This window comes from Schistocerca nitens, chromosome 2 (genome assembly GCF_023898315.1).
Source record: "Schistocerca nitens isolate TAMUIC-IGC-003100 chromosome 2, iqSchNite1.1, whole genome shotgun sequence".
In the NCBI taxonomy this organism is placed as follows: domain Eukaryota; kingdom Metazoa; phylum Arthropoda; class Insecta; order Orthoptera; family Acrididae; genus Schistocerca; species Schistocerca nitens.
Window position 1 is genome coordinate 728,302,438 of NC_064615.1, and position 22,271 is coordinate 728,324,708.

At 41.9% G+C, this 22,271-nt stretch overlaps 1 protein-coding gene across 1 annotated transcript in view; it reads left to right on the top strand.

The window, feature by feature from the left end:
- Positions 1–22,271, top strand: part of LOC126234586 (limbic system-associated membrane protein-like) — a 239,914-nt gene that overhangs the window by 175,982 nt on the left and 41,661 nt on the right. The window contains exons 4-7 of the mRNA XM_049943299.1: positions 3,845–3,966; positions 9,642–9,783; positions 14,124–14,221; positions 14,322–14,496. Of these exons, the coding sequence (XP_049799256.1) occupies positions 3,845–3,966; positions 9,642–9,783; positions 14,124–14,221; positions 14,322–14,496 (537 nt within the window). The remainder of the gene's footprint in view (positions 1–3,844; positions 3,967–9,641; positions 9,784–14,123; positions 14,222–14,321; positions 14,497–22,271) is intronic.

Below are 22,271 nucleotides of genomic sequence, written 5' to 3' on the forward strand. Positions count from 1 at the left end.
TTCTACAGAAATTCCATGACTCACCTGAGGCCGGACATTTAGGATTTATTAAGACATACGATAGGATCCGCAATAGATTTTTGTGGCCAGGTTTATTTAGGAGTGTTCATCACTATGTGTCGGACTGTCGAGAGTGCCAGAGGAGAAAGGCAGTTCCCCAGAAACCACCTGGCCGACTCATACCAATTCCACCAGCCAAAACGCCTTTCCAGCGTGTTGGGATTGACCTCCTCGGACGATTTCCAACGTCTGCTAGTGGTAACAGATGGATTATTGTTTGCACTGATTATTTGGCACGTTATGTCATTACAAAAGCTGTGAAAACAGCCGAAGCATTCGAGGTAGTCGAATTCATCGTAGAAGACATTGTATTAAAACACGGTGCCCCAAGGTCGTTAATTACGGATCGAGGGAAAGTTTTTCAATCGAATCTTGTGTCAGAGATAAACCGTCGGGGCAACATTACTTATCACATGACGACTGCCTACCATCCGCAAACTCACAGGCTTACTGAACGCCTTAATAAGATCTTGGCCGACGTGCTATCAATGTTAGTCAATGTCGAACAGAGCAACTGGGATAAGGTGCTACCTTTCGTGACGTTTGCCTACAACACCGCCAAACATAACACCACAGGTTTTACGCCATTTTTCCTGGTGCATGGGCGTGAGGCGACTACTTCGATGGACACTGTGTTTCCGTTACATCCTGATGACGTGGACGACGACATCGGCCAGGTGTTAACCAGAGCTGAGGAAGCTCGGCAGTTTACTCGACTGCAAGCTGCAGGCTCAAGAAAACGATCACCGAAGGTATGACGCGAGCCACCGACTTGTTGTCTACCAGCCTGGTGACCTCCTCAGGATCTTCACTCCTGTTCGGAAGCTGGGTCTCTCTGAGAAGCTCCTCAGGCGCTACTTTCGACCTTATAAGATTGTAAGACAGTTGTCTGATGTTGCTTATGAAGTTGAAGATTTCGACCCCGACACAAGACGACGAAAAATCAAAGATACAGTCCACGTCCTTCGAATGAAGCCCTATAAGGATCCTGCAACCCAGGGTAAATTCGAAGCCCTAGCGACAGGCAACAAGCAGAAAGGCGACGAAGAACGTAGCGGCAAGGGAAGTTCTAAGAAGATCACCGCCAGGGCGAACGTCAGTCATCGTGAGTCGGAGTATGCAGGACCGATGACCCTTTCCCGGACTAGGAGGACGTGACTCCGAGACGCTGTTCTCTTAAGGGGGGAGCAATATCGCAGATAAAGCCGAGTAGCGCAGTCGCTGTAGTGTAGTGGTCATGATACTAGATTGTTGCATGGAGGGTCTCTTGTCTTTTTCGACTGTACAGAATCCACATTTTTCCATTGTTGTCTCCATTAGAGACCATAATGGTACGTCCAACAATCGTCCATGGTGATGAGGTGGCCAAAGTAGTAGTCTGGATTAGCCTGACATAGCTGCAACAGATCTGCTGATCCCTTCCTCAGCCCTGCGTGATTTCTGAGTGGGCATGAGCAGTCGCGGGTCCCAGCGGGCTGCAACGTGTGTCACATTTAAAATGTCGTGTAACGTGTTCAAAATTGGTCCATACATTTCTATTTTTTCACCGTAGCCTCGATTGTGACACCCGATCTTCGAGCACCAGGGTTTCCAACTTCTTTTCCAATTTCCGGTCCCTCACAGAGACATATTGAGGTGACAAAAGTCGTGGGATACTTCTTAATATCGTGTCGGACCTCCTATTGCTTGGCGCAGTGCAGCATCTCGACGTGGCACGGACTCAACAAGTCGTTGTAAGTCCCTTGCAGAAATACTGAGCCATGTTCCTCTACAGCGGTCCGTAACTGCGAAAGTGATTTCGTGTGCGAAGTGACCTCTCGATTATCTTCCATAAATGTTCACTGGGTGGCCAGATCATTCGCTCGAACAGTCCAGAATGTTCTTCAAACCAATGGCGGGCAGCTGTGGCCTGGTGACGTGGCGTATTGTCATCCACAAGAATTCCATCGTTGTCTGGGAACATGAAGTCCACGAATGGCTGCAAACAGTCTCCAAGTAGCCGGACATAACAATTTCCAGTAAATGATTTATTCAGTTGAACCAGAGGTTCCAGACCATTCCATGCAAACACAGCCCACGCCATTATGGAGCCACTGGCCAGCTTGCACAGTGCCTTCTCGACAGCTTGGGTCCATGGCTTCGTGGCTTCTGTGCTACACTCGAACCCTACCATCAGCTCTTAACAACTGAAGTAGGGATTCATCTGACGATGCCACGATTTTCCAATCGTCTAGGTTCCATCCGATACGGCCACGAGTCCAGGAGAGGCGGTGTAGGCGATGTCGTGCTGTTAGCAAAGGCACTCGCGTCGCTAGTCTGTTGCCACAGCCCATTAACGCCAGACTTCTCCACACTGTCCTAACTTATAGATCGGCATACATAACACATTCATTTCTGGGGTTATTTCATTCAGTGTTGATTATCGGTTAGCACTGGCAACTCTAAGCAAACGCCGGTGCTCTCGGTCGTTAAGTGAAGGCCGTCGGCCCGTGCGTGTTCCGTGGTGAGAGGTAATTCCTAAAATTTGGTGTTCTCAGCACGCTCTTGACACTGTGGCTCTCGGAATATTGAATGGCCTAACAATTTCCAACACTGAATGTCCCATAATTCCTGTCGTGGTTCCACAATCACGTCGGAAACCTTTCTACATGAACCACTTGAGTACAAATGACAGTTCCGCCAATGCACTGCCCTTCTGTACCTCGTTTACGCGATACTACATGCATATGTGCATATCGCTAGCCCATGGCTTTTTGTCACCTCAGTGTAGTGTAGTATGCCGCTTTCTTGTTGGTCATTCAAACTTATTGCCGTTACTGGAAGCGTATGCGCCACACAGTCATTACATCATATGATGGGACATTGTTGTCGTGCACTTACACCAGTTTAGCGTGGATTGTTATTGTGTTGTTCCCCTTTAGATGCAGGAACCGAGCCGGCCGCGGTGGCCGAGCGGTTCTAGGCGCTTCAGTCCTGAACCGCGCGACTGCTACGGTCGCAGGTTCGAATCCTGCCTCGGGCATGGATGTGTGTGATATCGTTAGGTTAGTTACGTTTAAGTAATTCTAAGTTCTAGGGGACTGATGACCTCAGATGTTAAGTCCCATAATGCTCAGAGCCATTTTGCAGGAACCGAAATACCGCTCGGAAAGACGACGGTTCAAACCAGCGTCTGGCCATCCACATTTATATTTTTCGTGATTTCCCTCAGTCTCTCCAGGCAAATGTATGGGTGGTTCCTTTTAAAGGGCACGGTCGATTTTCTTCCCCATCCTTGACACAATCCGAGCTTCTGCTCCATCTCTAATGACCTCGATGTCGACGGGACATTAAACACTATGTTCCTTCCTTCCTTCCGAATTACCACGCAGTAATATTATCACGTCCTGAACGGCCACGTTTCTGACAACGTGCAACACGAGTGCATGAAGAGTTTTCTTAGTCAAGGCCACCTGTAACCAACAGAGTGCCCATGGTGTGGGAATATAAAGGAGCAAAGTTATTTAGCGAATATTCGTTCCACCAGCAAAGCCTCTGCAGCATTTTGTCACTCTGGCTCCTGTAGCGACGTGTGCAACGATAATGTAGCGCGGTGATCTGAACGGGTACCAGGGCTGCAGACATGTACCTGCGAACAACCAAAACAAGTTTCCGAGGTGATAAAACTTTACGTGTATTCCTCGTAAGCGCAAGAAGCTCAAAGACATGCTGACTGTTCGATAACTGTTAATAATTTAAGAAATACTTGGATCCATCTCATTCGGCTCCTGGCTTACATCCACAGATCCGCCGTCAGTGACACCGATTCCTGAAGACGGTGCCCTGGAAGTTCGGCTGGGGGACAACGTGAGGATGGAGTGCCAGGCAGAAGGCGTGCCGCAACCCATCGTCACATGGACCTACAACGTACGTCCAGCTGTCACGTTTCATCTATTATCTTGCATTCTGCCTTATGACCATTTGTTCTTCTTTTCCTTTTCACGTAACGTACAATTGGTTTTCCATAAAATATGGACACATGGGCGCCCGCAGAAATTTATTCGTAGGGAGGGGGGGGGGGAGACCAGGGGAGAAGAGGGGGTAACCCACTGAAATTCCCAATTTGGTCAGTTTCGAGATGTGTATGGCCACAAGAACTAAATTTTATAGGTGAAACAAGAATATTACTACGTCCTAGACAACTGATGCATATCGACGCACTTCTAAAAGTATATGAGAATTCTGTAATGAATAAAAACTCTATACTGCAAATTCCAGGGCTAGGGTCGCCTCCTCTTGCCCCCTTGTAGACACGTATGGATCACATCTTTTCCAAACGCTGATGACCACGTGTAACCAGGTCAGGCTTCAAGCTTCGAAGCGGCAATGCCCAATACTCTCAGTTGAACTCTCTTAAGCTATATACATCGAAAAGTAGTATTCACAGTCCATTTACGCAACCAAAAAGCTGACAAGAGACTGATGTAATAGCGAAGTGACTATTTTTTGATCGTAGCTGACTTTCAGGAAACATTGCGATTATCTAGAACAGACAATGACCATTCTTAACAGCTTTATTCAGTGCTTTCTGACAAACGGATAGAGTGCAGATGCAAACGTGTTCCGTACATCCGGCATTTTCCTATGCTGTTTCGTTGGAGAATACGCATTTCAGGAGCTGAAAAATTCTTCTAATAGCTCAAGAGGTGACGTCGCATTAATTCATTTCCGTAGTCTAATTGCAGTACGATTAACATTGACCCGTTTAGACGAACTCATCCTTGCCGATTTATCGACCTTTGAAATTCACCGGGGCTTTTACCGGCCTGCAGGAACGAGAGCGTTTCCAGGGATAGCAATGGCACGTCCTTTGGGACCATGTTCCTGATGACGTCCAACCGAAGTCCGTAAAGACTTTTCTTAGGTCAAGGATGCCTCAGTGCCCGTTTTAGGACACGTGTCCATGTAGACGACTTGTCATTTGCCCCCTCCCTTTTTCGCACATTTTCACCTGTCAATTATCGCTATCAACTGTGATACGCTCTATATTCAAATGCAATTGGGTACCCAAGGCGCACCCCTCAGCTTGGCTCCCCAAGCGGCAGCTAGAAATTGTGAAGTGTTCTGCATAGAAATCTTCGAATTATGGTGCCTCTGGCGCTCCTCTCAGCTATGCGCACCAAGCTTGGGCCTTGAATCGGCCCTGGGGCACCTGTGACCACAAATCGTGTGGGAATGTAAGGAGACAGAGCTGCTCAATGAAAATTCGTTGCTCCAGAAAAGCCTTTACCAGATAGCTACCACAAGTTTTTGCGCAAATGGAATGTATTAAACAGACTGCGTGTTGCAGTTGATCGTTCCGAGGATAATTTGTTTATTTGGAGCTATTTCAAACAGTATCCTTGTTGTGTTGAGTAAACGATGGCCCATTTGCAACATTGCTCAGTCTCTCCTTCGCCACACAGGAAGATGTTTTCTAGTCATTCGAATCACAGTTGGCCAGAAGCCAAAGACATAAGTAAAGGAAAGTATTTTCGTGATAAGATGATTTGGTGATATTTTTTTGTTAACTCACTGCTTGTAGTATCTTGGGACGTCATTGTTGGCAGACTCTGTTGACCTAGATGAACTCTAGTATTCGTCTTACAACGACACTGACAGAAAAAAACGTAACTCCAACAATTAATTAACGTAAAGAATGAAATGTCGATGATAAATTTGTATAGGTGACATATTTAAGTGATTGACATAGTAAGATCACATGTTAATGTAAGCTCTAGGTATGCAACTGCAAATGCTGGTACATTAATAATCGGTGGAACCGCCGGAATATTGAATAGAACGGAAGCAAATGTGCGTGATGTGCCGGCAGTCAATTTGTGGGATGGGGTACCATGCTTGTTGCGCTGGATCGGCCAATACGAGGACGATTAATGCTGTTTCAGGATGACGCTGGAGTTGTCGTCCTATGATGTTCCATATGTGTTCGATTGGAGACATTTCTGGTGATCGATAAGGCCAAGGAAACTTGTCGACACTCTGTACAGCACGTTGGATTACAACAGCAGCATATGGGCGAACGTTATCCTGTTGGAAAACATCCCCTGTTCATGAATGGTATCACAACAAGGCGAACTGCCCTCTGCCTGCAGTGCGCCGCCCTATAAAGTCCGTTTGGCGGATGTATCTGCCGGAACTACTTGCGATCAAGTGCCTGGCGAATCAAAGTAGTTCCTTGGCTAGCTGCGACATCTGGTGAAGCTGCTCTGCAGACTCCGTGTACGGGTAGCGGTCCCTGGCGGCGGTTGGTGGAGACCTGATATTGTGTTGTGTTACGGCCGCCTGTACGTATTTGAGTTGACAACACAGGCGACCTAGTTTTCCTGGTGAATATACGTCCTGTGATGCAGGCATCCCATGTTGGTTGGACGTGAAGTGGGATGCCTATGCAGTAGGCGCTACGATGTACAAAGTGTGCGGCCACAGCAGATGTCTGCCCATTACACATTACTACCCTCTTAAACTGTCGGCGGTCTTTGTCAATCAACAGACGAGGTCAGCCTGTACGGTTTTGTGCTGTAGGTGTCCCTTCACGTTTCCACTTCACTGTCACATCGAAAACTGTGGACTTAGGGATGCTTAGGAATGTGGAAATCTCGCGTACAGACGTATGACGCAAGTGATAATCACCTGACCACGTTTGAAGTCCTTAAGTACGAGGGAGCGACCCAATCTGCTCTCTCACATTGTCTAATGACTACTGAGGTCGCTGATATGGAGTACCTGGCAGTAGGTGGCAGCACAATGCACGTAATATGAAAAACGTATGTGTTTGGGGGTATCCAGATACTTTTGATTCCATAGTGTATCTGATGCGACTAAGGAACCCTGGAGAAGTAGCTACAAACGAAGACTGTCTGCCATATATACTAGAATAAATAACATCAGAAACGGGTTCCCCCACGATTTCTGGTTCAAGTAGCCAGCAGGCTACACCTAAGGCCAGAGTGCAACGGAGAGACTGAGCAATCTCTGATGCTGAAACTGATTTTAAACATCCGAACCTGGTTAGTTTATAACCGCAGGGAACATTTCTATAATAATAATTGTAACAGTATTAATAAGGAAGATTGATAGTAGCAGATGTAGTAGTGATAGAAGTTATAATCTATCTACACTAACAATAAATCTATAAAACCGTCGTGACTGTCTGTCCTTGAACATGCTAATCTCCAAAACTACTAAAATAAATTTCAGTGGGTTTTCGCAGGTAACTTGAGCATAGATTGAGACACCGTATAGGCTGTAGTTCATCAAACGTGATTTTAAAGTTTCACTACAACTTTCTTCTCTGTCTGTCAGATCATACTAATCTTCGAAACTACTCGAAGGTTGTTTATGGGGTTTTCACTGGTAACGTCACCATAGCCAGGGGCACCGTATAGACTATATTCAATTAAAATCTGAACACAAAAAAGGTATTCATACACACTATAAAAATGTATGCATGTATGTTACACATCAGTTTCTAATCTTTACACCCTCCATATAATGATGACAGGAAAAAGGTTTATCACTTGCTGCATTTTTGCTGTTCATTTTCGCTTCAGGCATTAAGTTTTAATTTATTGCTTCCTTACTGCTAACGGCTTTAAAATTATATATATCTCTGCACGACACATTATTCAAAATAAGTGGTCTGTTCAGAAAATTCCGGAACCTTCGTAATTTCGCGCCAATGATGTGTTGGAGCGAAAGGTAGTTGGCATCCCTGCCTACGCCTTTTTTATTGTTGATGTAGATTTTTTGTGATTTCCCTAAATTACTTTCGGCAAGTACCGGGAAGGTTTCATGAGTGTGCCATGGCTGATTCCTTTCACATCTCTCTCCAACTAAGACATGTAATGACTAGACCTATTGTATGTTAGTTTAGTCACTCAGTGACTGACTCTTCTGGCAATACAAGGATGCAAACTACTGTTTCTTAATGGAGGAGCTTGCCCATCTCAATCCTGCAAACTGTACGAGATTTGTAGTGTGCGCTATTTACCTTATTAGCAAGAACTAATTAGGCAAAGTACCATAACTTGTATAAGAATATGTTCTCTGTTGATATGCTGCTGATTATCAGAGCACAGATTAGTGGACTTCTTTATACGAGCTATACATAACCTTCCATTCCACCAGAAGAAAAATGAGGAAAGTCTTACACAATTCACAGGCAGTACAATTATTAATATAAGTTGCAAAAATACACTACTGACACATTTGATAGTAGTTATATGTTTGGAATATTCTACTCTACTGTCTTTGTTTATGATGTTCATATTTACGTTATGTTATCAATTTAGGAGTTGTGTAACTCCACTCTCAGACATCCGTTTGGTCAACCAACAGTAGAGAGTGTAACGCAATTTTGTCAAATTAAGACATGGTCGAAGACCACGGGCATTATACAAAATTAACAGTTATTGAATTAACAGTTAATGATGTACAGCAATTGGTTTTAGGTTACTTTAGCATTCCCGGTTTCAAATTTATACAATCCATCGTCGGACGGCTTTCATGCTTTTGTCAACATATATGATACAGTGATGTACTGGTGAGTTGCCTTAGGATAAACAATAATTCACAGTTACAAACATACAATAAAAATCTTTATTACTCATGTGAAACTGTGAATTATTGTTTATCACAGGGAAATTCACCAGTAAATCAGTGCATTATAAATTTTGATGAAAAAGTGAAAGCCGCCTGATGATAACTGTATAATTCGAAATCAGTAATGGTACTTTCTGAATAAAGTAACCTAAAACCAATTTGTAGCTGACTGCTGTACACTGTCAGCAACTTATTTCTATCAAATAGCATACAAATAAAAGATCTACTGTGTAAGCCAACTTTATAAGTTGATGCTTCAAGTAGCTCTATTAACAACATGATTATTCTGGTGCTGTTAGCTCACCAATTTTATCATGTAGATGGATGAGCATTTACAGCGCCATTTCAACATGTGCATCTTCATACAATCACAAGTGTCCAGAAATGTAATCAATCTCACCAAGTGCTAACCTCCAAAAATTTGACATAAGTACTAAGTTAATATTGCTGAACAGATGCAAATAGTGAAAAGAAAACAAAGAATTTACCAGTAAACTCCAGATAGGTATTTGAGAAACATGCAGGAATATAATGGCCAAATGCCCAATACAGAATTCTGGGAAACTAACAATGATTGACCAGTAGAGAGGCATATGAAAAGAGAATGTGCTGATAGACTGCATGTACCCCAAGTCAAATTGTGGAATCATTAGTGGAGCACGCCTTTGACTGGAACTCACACAATAGGAAGAAAAAAGAAAGGCCTCACATCACTCACTGTCTGTTGATGGAGAATGAGATATACCAAGGTGAAGACATACTTGCAGGAACCAATGCCCATGGTGACTCTACTCTGGGAACTGAAGATTCTGATGATCATGTAATTCTCTGAATACCAAATATTATTATTATGTGACATTTTCTCAGATGTAGAAATAATTTGCACATAATGCTGTATAATGACGATGATTTTAAAATAGCTTTGTGATGGATGTTCCCAGGGGTTGCCACTGGAGCTGATTGACCATCGCTCTCGGCTGCAATTCAAGGCGGTCTCACAGGAGCTGTCCGGTGTCTATCAGTGCACAGCCAGCAATGGGGTGGGTGACCCAGCCATTGCTGACATCCACCTCACCATTCTCTGTAAGCCCTGACACTAAAGCTATAGCAGTGCATGCAACTCACTTTGTTCGCTGAAACTGTCAGCCACTGTAAATCAAAAGTAACATAATATATAATGCTCTAAGTTGATATCTCTACACCAAAATGTGTAGTGGAGACTCTTGGATCTCTAACGGAAGTTCTCTTCACTCTGCACCCCCCTCTCCCCCCCCCACCCCCCTCTCCCTCTGTCTGTCCTAAAAATGTTGTCAGTGTGTATCAAGAATAGAAGGCCACTTACTGCCATGATATCCAATCCTGCATGAGATTCCTAGTGACATCACAGAATTTCCCAATCAGCTTGTCCATTTTGTTAACTCATGGAGCCTCTCCTTGGTGTCACCTTCCTTCCACTTTCCATGGCATAACCATCTTCTACATTGTCCCCGTCCTGTATGTGATGAGTGGAAACTACCCCAGATTCACAAGCAATTGATAAACTTGTTCTTTGCCTGCAGCTACCCCAAAACCAGAGCTGTTACTGCTGCATTGCATCCACAATATTCACAGAACTCTTGGATTTACACAGTTTTACAGAGCTTTTATTTTATCCTTGTTGGACTTTTGCACAGTCCATTATCCATCATAGTATATGGCAAATGAAAGATAAATGCTTGAGTTTGGTGTTCAATTTTAAATATGCCCCATGGTCTTCCTCCGAGAATCCTCTAATGTTGGAAAATAGAGTTTCGAGGAACCGTTATGGATCAAATTGAATTCTGGTAATTATCTCAAATATAATTTGGTATTCATAATTTCATTGTTGCTTTCCAAACCACACTTTCTCCTCACATGTAATCTGCCACTTGATGTAAACCTCTCTGTGCTAGTGTGTGTGATGAATATATCTGTGAACTTTATGTGTTCTTGGTTGGATTGAATACCAGTACAGAAAATAATTTTCACCATCAGAATTTGGCTCAACACTCATCCTGTACATTAAATTTGAGAACTCATCCACAGCTGACATCCTTGACAATAATTCGTGTATGGGTCTTGGCCTGGGCTCATTACTTCTGAGTTGCTTTTAGAAATGAGAGGTGCTGCATTTCACTAGATCCCCTACTTTCCTTACACTACCCTAATTCACCTCTTTAATTCATACCTGACATACCCTTCATGCATTACTTACTTACACACAACAAAAGAACTCAAGTGACCTATCATACAACAAGATCAGCTTAAGTCATCAACAAGATAGTTCAAAGAGACTTGCCAATAAAGTAATAACGCAAACTTTGTCAACTCTTTCAGTATTCAGGTACACGATGCTGATCATTGTACAATATTGATCAAAAGTATGCGGACACCTAGTAGCATACAGGAATGTGAAATGCATCCACCCTTTGCCTTTATGGCAGCTTCAACTCAGCTAGGGACACTTTCAGTGAGATGTCTAAATGTCTATGGAGAGACGGTGGCCCATTCTTCAACAAGAGCAGAAACCAAAGAAGGTAGTGATGTTGGATGCTGCAGGTCCGGAGTGAAATATATGTTCTAACACATCACAGGGATGTTCCATTGGGTTCTCGCCAGGACTCTGGGCAAGCCAGAGCAGTTCAGGACTGTTATTGTCCACAAACCATTGCCTCACAAATGCTACCTCATGACAGGGTGCGTTGTCATGCTGTTACAAACAATCATTGTCTCTGAACTGTTCCTCTACTGTACATAGGACCAATGCTATAAAATGGGTTAATATCCTTTTGCATTTAGCTTTTCCTTAAGAGGAATAAGGGGATCACACCCTAACCACAAGAAACACACCCAACTTTATCACCACCTCCTCCTTACTACACTGTTGCCACTACTCATATTGGTGGGCAATCTTCTCCAACAATTTGTGAAACCCAAAGCTTCTATCTCATTGCTGCAGCACACAGCGCGATTCATCACTCCAAATCACTCATTCCCAGTCATCCACTGTCCAGTGGCATCAGTCCTACACCACCTCAAGTGTCACTTAGCGCTAATTGCAGAAATGTTCGGCTTATGAGGAGTTGTTTAACCATTGTACTCCACTCCTTTCAACCCCCAACAATAGTCATTGTGCTAGCTGAACAGCTGGTAGGACTTTAGAACTCAGGAGTGATTCCTTCCACTAATTTCACATTATTTTTTTTACAACCGCCCTCCATGATGCCCGATAGTCCCTCACTTCAACTTTAAAATCATATCACCAACAGTTGACTTGTGCATGTTTAGAATTTTGAAATGTCCCTGATGGATTTATTACTCAAGTGACATTCAATCACCAGTTGACGTTTGAAGTTACTGTCCTCTCCTGACCAATCCATTCTGCTGTTACTGCTTCTCAACTGACAGCACAATACTCCACACATCCTTTTATACTGATGGGTCTGCTGTCACAATATCTAGTAGTCAGTTCCACATTACAAAGATCTGTCTGGATACTTTTGGTCAGATAATGTATTTATGTGACAGGTTCATTTCTGTTCCATTTATAGTGTGCACAAGTGAACTGTGTAAGAGGTAATTAACATATGTGAATTTCTACATAGCAGGACACTCAGATTCCAGAAGTTACTAGAATGATGTACCTACTGGTACACATCACCCACACTTGAGAATGGGAATTATTTCCAATAGTCATTATGAGAAAGATAAAGTACAGGATTTAAAAATGTGATTTGAAGAAGAAAATGTTTTATTAATAAAATCTAAAACATATCTTTTACAATCAATGGCATTTAAAAAGCATCAATGATTTTAAAATAGCAAATTCACAGAAGCTGTAACTTCCAAGTCAAAACATTATTTTCTAAAGAGCCTCTCTGTGTGTCGCATGTCACATCACATGGCACCAAACCTTTACAGATTACGAACACATTATGTCATATCCTTCTCACTTTTCACAATTCTGAATTTATCTGTTTAAACCTGTTCCTTTTTTTAACTGAATTGTTTCACTTTGCCATCTGATTCAGATTCCAAGCCATGTTTCTTCTTTCCTCCATCATTATACGGAGGATTCTTCCCTCATTTACTAATTGAGCTTCAAAGTCTCTTCATTATTCTGCTTTTGATTATTGTGTGTTATGTCGGGTGGTATTGGGTGTTATATAATGAACCTTGTTGATGTTGTAATGTGTCACACATCGTGAGCCAGTGGGTGTGACATATATCAGTCTAGGCCCTTGTTCATTGATCATGCAATGTAACGGCTATAGTGATGGAGGTGGCTGGCTTCTGAGGGTTGAATAGAGGATCTCAGTCTGCACTTTGCTTTCAGCCTGCTTCACATTCTGCCTCCACTGTTAGCAGCAGCTTCAGTGTTAGGTTCCACACGTGGTTGAGTTGAAATCCATTGTTCTCTTGTTGGCTAGTCTCTTTTGTAGCCTGATTATATTCTTGTATACACAGTCCCAAAAGGGGATGACCTTTCTTAAATTTTTGAATATCTCATTTTATGGTTTGTCTTTGGGCAATGTTCAGCAGTCGCAACTTCGTTGGCAGCTGGAGGTCAGTGTGCCATTTGTGTCCGGTGCACCTTTCTCCATTTGTGTGAATGGTTTATTCTCCAAACATTTCATGGGCATTGTTGGTCAGCAACTTATTTGCTGTGGTCCTTTAGTATATATACTGTTTATGCTTTGTCAATTCCCACACAAACTGCATAGAGGGAGGTCACTGGACTATATCTTCACTGTCTTTGATTCCATACAGTGGCATTTAAAGGTTGCACTATGAGTGTGTTTCACATCATTTAGAATTCTCAAGCTAACAGATCTCATATGGACCAGCAATAATGATTGTTTCTGTATTAATGTGTGCCTAGTCTGTAGTGTATAGAATCCATTTCATTTACATGTAACCTTGGCATTGAAATTTTCACGGAAGTTATAAGTTTTGTCTCTTCTCCACCCTGCTCCAACTCCTCTGTCACTGTGCATCTCACCTAATTTCCAGTATCCTCATAATACTACAGAACACTTTCCACATGTAGGATATAGTATTTCTAGTTTCTCCTTCTGTATTTCAGACTGTATTGTAGGCCTACACAGTTACTCGATAATGACCATGTTAATAAAATGTACATTTCATATTCCATAACAAGAAAGTAAAGAGTAAAGACACTATTGTAACTGAAACTAACCACTGCCTGACATGTAAGTGGAATTCTATTAGGAGAAAGATGGAAAAATTGCAAGAATGGAAACAGTTTTGAAATTTTATCAAACAAAACTGTAAACAACCACTAATTATGTTCACTATATAGCTTTTGAAAAAGGCAATGATGATAATCAAAGCAAAACTGTTTTTGTAATCACACTGACACCTGAGGAAAACACTTTGTGCAGACCCACCGAATGTCTCTGCTGAGCAGCCTTGGGTCCATGCCGCTCCTGGAGTCCGTGCTGAGTTGGCTTGCCTGGTGTCTGCAGACCCAGAAGCTAGGGTAAGAAACTCTGTCTCAGTTTTGAAGAATCATATATATTTGGGATACTATTATAATGCTATAAAATTGTTGAGTTATTAAATATAAATTTTGTTTGAAGGTGATATGGCTGAAGGATGGAAAGCAGATTACCTCATACGGTCGATATCACAGCTCAGTACAAGGCCCTCGATATAGCTTAATCATTCGAAAGGTGGAAGTTGATGACTTGGGCTTTTATAAGTGCAGAGCAAGTAATCAGCTTGGATCCAAGGAAGATACTATACAGTTATCAGGTAGTATTTCAGCCCACATCTAAATTTATATTCCACAAGCTATCTTATGGATGATGATGAAGAGTAGGTGGGTAACTCTTATTAATGATATCCCATCCCCATCTCACCATACCTCAGTAAAATTCCTTTTGCAAATGGTGCACGGAAAGAAAGACTGTCAGTAAGCTTTGATAGATGCTCCAATTTGTGACCTTACCATCATACAGAAAGAACTAATATGCTATTTGAGTCTTCTTGGGATGAGTGCTCTTAGAATTTTAGCAGCAAGCATCTCTGTGTTACACAAAGTTTCTCTGTTAGAGTCTGTCAACAGAATTGGTTGAGTTTCTCCATGATGATCTCGTGCTTACTAAACAAACAATGAAAAAATGCACAGCTTTTCTTTGGAACTTCTCAATTAACCCTATCTCATAAGAGTTCCACATTGATGGGCAACACTCTAGACTTGCTTGAAATAGAATTTTGTAAGCTATCCCCTTCACGGATGAATTACATTTTGTTAGGGTTCTTACAATAAACCATTTTGACAACTGCCATTTGTAAAACTTGATTTACAACATCGTCCCCCCATTAACTGCAAAAGGACATATATCTCTACATATGTACCACTGTGGCTGCTTGGTTTCCAGTTGTGTGATCAAAGTGTAATGGATCCCTCCAACTATGAGTAATTACACACAGCATCTATAATTTTTATTTGTTTATGTTTATGGTCAGCTATCAGTTCCAGCACCAGTCATCTTGACATTTCTTTTGTTCTGCTACAGTTTTCTGTTCACCATTAAAATTGCATCTGGAAGGACAGCAAATAACCAGATTTTACTTATGCTGCATATACAGTAAAATAAGAAGATATATGATTAAGTTTGTAGGTGACTGGGGGTTTTACAGGGTGGAAAATTTAGTACATACAGCAGCCACCTCTGGCAACAACAATGACTCTAACCTGACTGGACACCCAATCAAACTGAACTTGTGTAATGGATATGGGTACTTCATTCCATGCAGCTTCAACTCTGTGTCAGAGTTCATCAATTGTAGTGGCAGCTGGTGAGTAGTGTGTCAGTGCCAATCTCTCAGAAAAGCATGACCATAAGTTTTCTATCAGTGAGAGATCTGGAGAACATGCTAACCAGGTAATAGTTGGATGCCCTCTGTATTGATGTAGGTGAGTACAGCATTATACTGTTGGAAGACAACATCACAGAGAGCTCAAAGATAGGAATCAGATGCCAACCTTAACATGTCATAAGTTTAACAGCCGCTATCAAAATTATTAACTACGTGAAGTAGAGGTGATGGTGCTGTCTACACATTCATTTCCCATACCTTTACACCAGTTGCTGTACCCATATGCAATCCAGAAACATTATTTCTCCTTGGAACCTTCACACTTGATATATCCATAATGATTCTGTATGCAGAACTGGGATTTGTCTGAAAAGACAATTTGTTGTCACACCTGCTTCCAATGTTCGACACACCCTTTTTTGCTGACCTCTCCCTACTTCTGCATCAAGAAAAGCCACAGTAATGGTGGTTTTGCTGACAGTTTGTGGTGCTCCAATTGCTAAAATGTCCTTGTGGATATGTCTTACTGCAAACCGGCCCATTTCCTTTGCAAAGATACATGATGTAGCTGTAGTACATGGCTGAGCAGACAATGTGTCTGCCCTCTCCAGCCCTAGACATGTGGCACCATTAGAGCCTGCATGAAGGGTGTATGGCTTCCTGAACCCATCGATTCCATATTTTCATGACAGTCATGGAATCCTGACTAACACAAGCAGCAACATCATGGAATGATAAACTACAGTCTTGATAGGTTGTGATCTTCCACTGTCGAATTCTGACACATGCTGATAGCTATCGCTTCTTTTTCCAAGAGCCATGACATGATATTCCCATGAATAAACAACATTAAAATGTGATTTCTTAATGAGAAGCCCACTGCATGATCTTTCCACATATAGAGAATGTATATGGTGTTACTGCTACCTGCTTTATGTGATTGCACTGAAATATTAATCATTTACATATCCAATAATTCAGATCAATTCATGCCAATTTTTCATTTATTGCTTGCTTGATCTTTATGATGTATAATAACAATATTCTCAAACTCATGGAGTTTCCGACATCCATCTGTCGATTTATGTACCACGAACTATAACAGTTCAATAACATTCCCTTGAGGTACCTTCAAAGCTACTTTCACGATTTGCCTCAGTAAAGAATAATGTACTGAGCTTAGGGGGAAGTTTTCCCTGTAATCATAAAAATGGTCCAATAAGCCATAAGCTTCTGTTTTCCACTGTGTGGCTAGGCAAAATTGCATCAATGCTTTTCAGAAGTCAATGAACCCAACATCAGCCTGTATGTCATCATTTACTGCCTTGTAGATCTCATGGACAGAGTAAGATGAGTTTCAAATGATGAGAATACATGTTTACTCCTACAGAGGAGATTTTTAAGTTCCAAAAAGAATACAATAGATTAGCCTAAAATTTTCACTACTCTGCAACAAATTGGCCTTAGTAATATAGATATAAGCTGCACACATCTGACCACCAATACTTCTAGGTGACAAAAATGACATGCTGTTTTCAAATCCATTCAAAGACTTGTACTGTGAAGCACATACAGGGTGACAATTATTGAACTACATGAAATAAAATCAACATAACTGCTGAACAGTTTGCGTTAGGATACCCGAAGTGCATGGTTGGCCACGGGGTATGATGGGAATTAGTACGCACATGCATGGTTTGGTTTAGCAACGAAGCCCACTTTCATTAGGATGGGTTCATCAATAAGCAAAATGGGCGCATTTGGGAGACAGAGAACCTGCATTTTGTGACGGAGAAGTCTTTTCACCCTCAACAGGTGACTGTGTGGTGTGAAATGTCCAGCCATGGAATAATCAATGTGATATTCCTTAACAGCACGGTGACTACTGAATAGTAAATGAAGGTTTTGAAAGGTGATTTCATCCCCATTATCCAAAGTGACCCTGATTTAGACAAAATGTGTTTTATGCAAGATGGAGCTTAATCCCATTAAAGCAGAAGAATGGCCTGGAGGAGCACTTTGTAAACTGCATTCTTGCTCTACAGAACCCTGAGGCCTCTGGTATGGGCCTTGATTCGCCATCATATTCTCTGGATCTGAACACATGCGACTCCTTTTTGTGAAGCTATATTAAAGACAAGATGTACAGTAATAACCCTAAAACCATTGTTGAGCTGAAAATAGCTATACAGGAGGTAATTGAGAGCACTGACGTTCCGGCAATTCAGCGGATCCTATAGAATTTCACTATTCATCTGCGGCACATCATTGCCAATGATGGCTGGCATATAGAACATGTCATAACTTAAATCCGGATATCTGTAGTGACATTTACATGTTGAATAAAGTGTGTGCATTCCATAATTTGTAACTAATTTACATTTTCTTTTTTTTTCATCTAGTCCAATAATTATTACCCTGTATCAGCTTCTATACAGGTAGTCTCCAGTTTACTCAGAGACAAAATGAATTCACTAAGCTTTTTAATAATCATAAATATGCAGTACAGCACATATGAAGAAACGAAACAGTGTGTATTGTGGTAAATAGCCCCATAAAACACTTTTAATGGGAATCGGTTCTGCCTAATTTGAGAAAAAGTACAGATCAATGAAATGTATACAGAGTGAAGCAAAATTCGCGCACTTGGGCTTTGCAGCACAACTCCTCACATGCCAGAAATAAGAAAATGTGTCTCACAAAATTTCGTCCCGCGAGTACATTGGGCAGAAAAGGACATTATAGAGTGGCAGTCTGGCAACACTGTAACCAAACCACATCAATGGTAACTACCTCTGTCAGCACATATTAGTTATGCTGTACTGTTGGCACAGGGGATAGAGATTTGGGTTAGCATGCAGGAGGTCGAGGGTTTGATCCTGGATTGGGGAACATTGTTTTTATTCACTAATTTCATTCTGACATTTCATACAGTAATATACACCATTTCTTAGGTCACATGCATTCAAATTTACAACATTTTGTAATGCCAAACATAACAAATATGTGGTTAGACAAATAAGAAATAGACAGTTGAAACGAACCTGTCATAGGACAGAATAACTACAAAAAGAATATCAATTTCAAGATGCTAAAGATGATAGCACAGTACAATAATACAACATCTAATTATCATTTATACTACATGCAATATGAGTGCTCAGATGTCACACGTTAGCAACCAGTGTCAATAATAATGTCCATATTAAGAGCCACATGACCTTCACAACAGAAAACATTGTCCTCAGAATAACAGATGCTGAAAGCAACCTCCCTGTACTTTCAAACATTGCGCAACCTGCTGGATCATACAGCTCTGGACTGTTCACAGCAAAGCTGCATCCACAGTAACCAGAGCAGCATGAACACACACTACCAATTCTTCAACATTCTTTGGTGGAGCAGAGTACGCGTGCTCCTTCAGGTGTCCCCACATGAAGAAATCCAGGGGATTTAGGCCAGGTGAATGCGGTGGCCATACAACTGGACCTCCACATCCGAGCCATTTCCCTGGAAATATTCCGTCCATATACAGTCACAAATTAATTACAGAGTGTGGAGGTACACCATCATGTTGGAACCATATCCTCTGCTGAACATGTAGTGGAACATCTTCCAGTGCTTCAGGCAGATAGACTGAAAGGAATGCATGATACTTTCAAGCAGTCAGCTGTTCGACAACTTGTAGGGGCTCAGACACCTGTCGCCAAATATTCTGGCCCAGATGTTGATACCAGACTCTGATGACATAGTTTCTGAACAGTTCAGAGAAAATTTGAGTCTCGTAACAAATAAATACCCCACTCATATGGTTATAGTTGGTGGGGACTTCAACCTTCCCTCGATATGTTGGCAAAAATACTTGTTCAAAACCAGTGGTAGGCAGAAAACATCTTCCGAGATTGTCCTAAATGCTTTCTCCGAAAATTATTTTGAGCAGTTAGTCCACGAACCCACGCGAATTGTAAATGGTTGCGAAAACACACTTGACCTCTTAGCCACAAACAATCCAGAGCTAATAGAAAGCATCATGACTGATACAGGGATTAGTGATTACAAGGTCATTGTAGCTAGGCTCAATACTGTTTCTTCCAAATCCACCAGAAACAAACGCAAAATAATTTTATTTAAAAAAGCGAATAAAGTGTCACTAGAAGCCTTCCTAAGAGACAATCTCCATTCCTTCTGAACTGACTATGCAAATGTAGACGAGATGTGGCTCAGATTCAAAAATATAGTAGCAACAGCAATTGAGGGATTCATACCTCATAAATTGGTAAGAGATGGAACTGATCCCCCATGGTACACAAAACAGGTCTGAACGCTGTTGCAGAGGCAACGGAAAAAGCATGCGAAGTTCAGAAGAATGCGAAATCCCGAAGATTGGCCAAAATTTACAGATGCGTGAAATTTGGCATGGACTTCAATGCGAGATGCCTTTAATAGGTTCCACAACGAAACATTGTCTCAAAATTTGGTAGAAAATCTGAATAAATTCTGGTAGTATGTAAAGTACACAAGCGGCAAGACGCAGTCAATACCATCGCTGTGCCATGCCGATGGTACTGTTACCGACGACTGTGCTGTTAAAGCAGAGTTATTGAACACCGTTTTCCAAAATTCCTTCACCAGGGAAGATGAATGGAATATTCCAGAATTTGAAACACGAACAGCTGCTAGCATGAGTTTCTTAGAAGTAGATACCTTAGGGGTTGCGAAGCAACTCAAATCGCTTGATACGGGCAAGTCTTCAGGTCCAGATTGTATACCGATTAGGTTCCTTTCAGATTACGCTGATACAATAGCTCCCTACTTAGCACTCATATACAACTGCTCGCTCACTGATAGATCTGTACCTACAGATTGGAAAATTGCGCAGGTCGCACCATTGTTTAAGAAGGGTAATAGGAGTAATCCATCGAACTACAGACCTATAACATTGACGTTGGTTTGCAGTAGGGTTTTGGAGCATATACTGTATTCAAACATTATGAATCACCTCAAAGGGAATGATCTATTGATACATAATCAGCATGGTTTCAGAAAACATCATTCTTGTGCAACACAGCTAGCTCTTTATTCGCACGAAGTAATGGCCGCTATCGACAGGGGATCTCAAGTTGATTCCGTATTTCTAGATTTCCGGAAAGCTTTTGACACCATTCCTCACAAGCAACTTCTAATCAAGCTGTGGGCCTATGGGGTATCGTCTCAGTTGTGTGACTGGATTCGTGATTTCCTGTCAGGAAGGTTGCAGTTCATAGCAATAGACGGCAAATCATCGAGTAAAACTGAAGTGATATCAGGTGTTCCCCAGGGAAGCGTCCTGGGACCTCTGCTGTTCCTGATCTATATAAATGACCTGGGTGATAATCTGGGCAGTTCTCTTAGGTTGTTCGCAGATGAAGCTGTAATTTACCATCTAGTAAGGTCATCCGAAGACCAGTATCAGTTGCAAAGTGATTAAGAAAAGATTGTTGTATGGTGTAGCAGGTGGCAGTTGACGCTAAATAACAAAAAGTGTGAGGTGATCCACATGAGTTCCAAAAGAAATCCATTGGAATTCAATTACTCGATAAATAGTACAATTCTCAAGGCTGTCAATTCAACTAAGTACCTGGGTGTTAAAATTACGAACAACTTCAGTTGGAAAGACCACATAGATAATATTGTGGGGAAGGCAAGCCAAAGGTTGCGTTTCATTGGCAGGACACTTAGAAGATGCAACAAGTCCACTAAAGAGACAGCTTACACTAAACTCGTTCGTCCTCTGTTAGAATATTGCTGTGAGGTGTCGGATCCTTACCAGGTGGGATTGGCGGAGGACATCGAAAGAGTGTAAAAAAGGGCAGCTCGTTTTGTATTATCACATAATAGGGGAGAGAGTGTGGCAGATATGATACACAAGTTGGCATGGAAGTCATTAAAGCAAAGACTTTTTCGTTGCGGCGAGATCTATTTGCGAAATTTCAGTCACCAACTTTCTCTTCCGAATGCAAAAATATTTTGTTGAGCCCAACCTACATAGGTAGGAATGATCATCAAAATAAAATAAGAGAAATCAGAGCTCGAACAGAAAGGTTTAGGTGTTCGTTTGTCCCGCGCGCTGATCGGGAGTGGAATGGTAGAGAGATATTATGATTGTGGTTCAATGAACCCTCTGCCAAGCACTTAAATGTGAATTGCAGAGTAATCATGTAGATGTAGATGTAGACTTCCTGTTGTTGTTGAAACCATTCATAGAGTTGCATCCACTGATGACGATCTGCAGGATGCAGGCATTGCATGAAAGCATAATGATATGGTGCAGCCCATGCTCATGCACCACGTTAACGACCGTGCATTTCGAGACATGCAGCTGCCTTGCTATGCTAAGTGTACTTTGCTGAGGTTCTTGGTGTATGACCTCAGTAGCTGTGGTATGCCAAGTCTGTGGGCGATCTCTATCACACCATGGTGGAAGGAGAGAACCTGACTCCTGAAGGCGCAACTCCAGATGACAAAACACATTTTTACCTGGATGGCGTCAATGAGGATATCTAAGAGCACATTCACAAGTGGCAACACCAGCCCAGTTATCAAATGCACCAAGGACCAGAAGCATATCCAAATATTCATCGTTTATGTATGCCATATGCCTGCCACAGTGGTTTAGAGGTTAACAATGAAAAAATTCGATACATCTATGCATGAGTCTGTCAAAG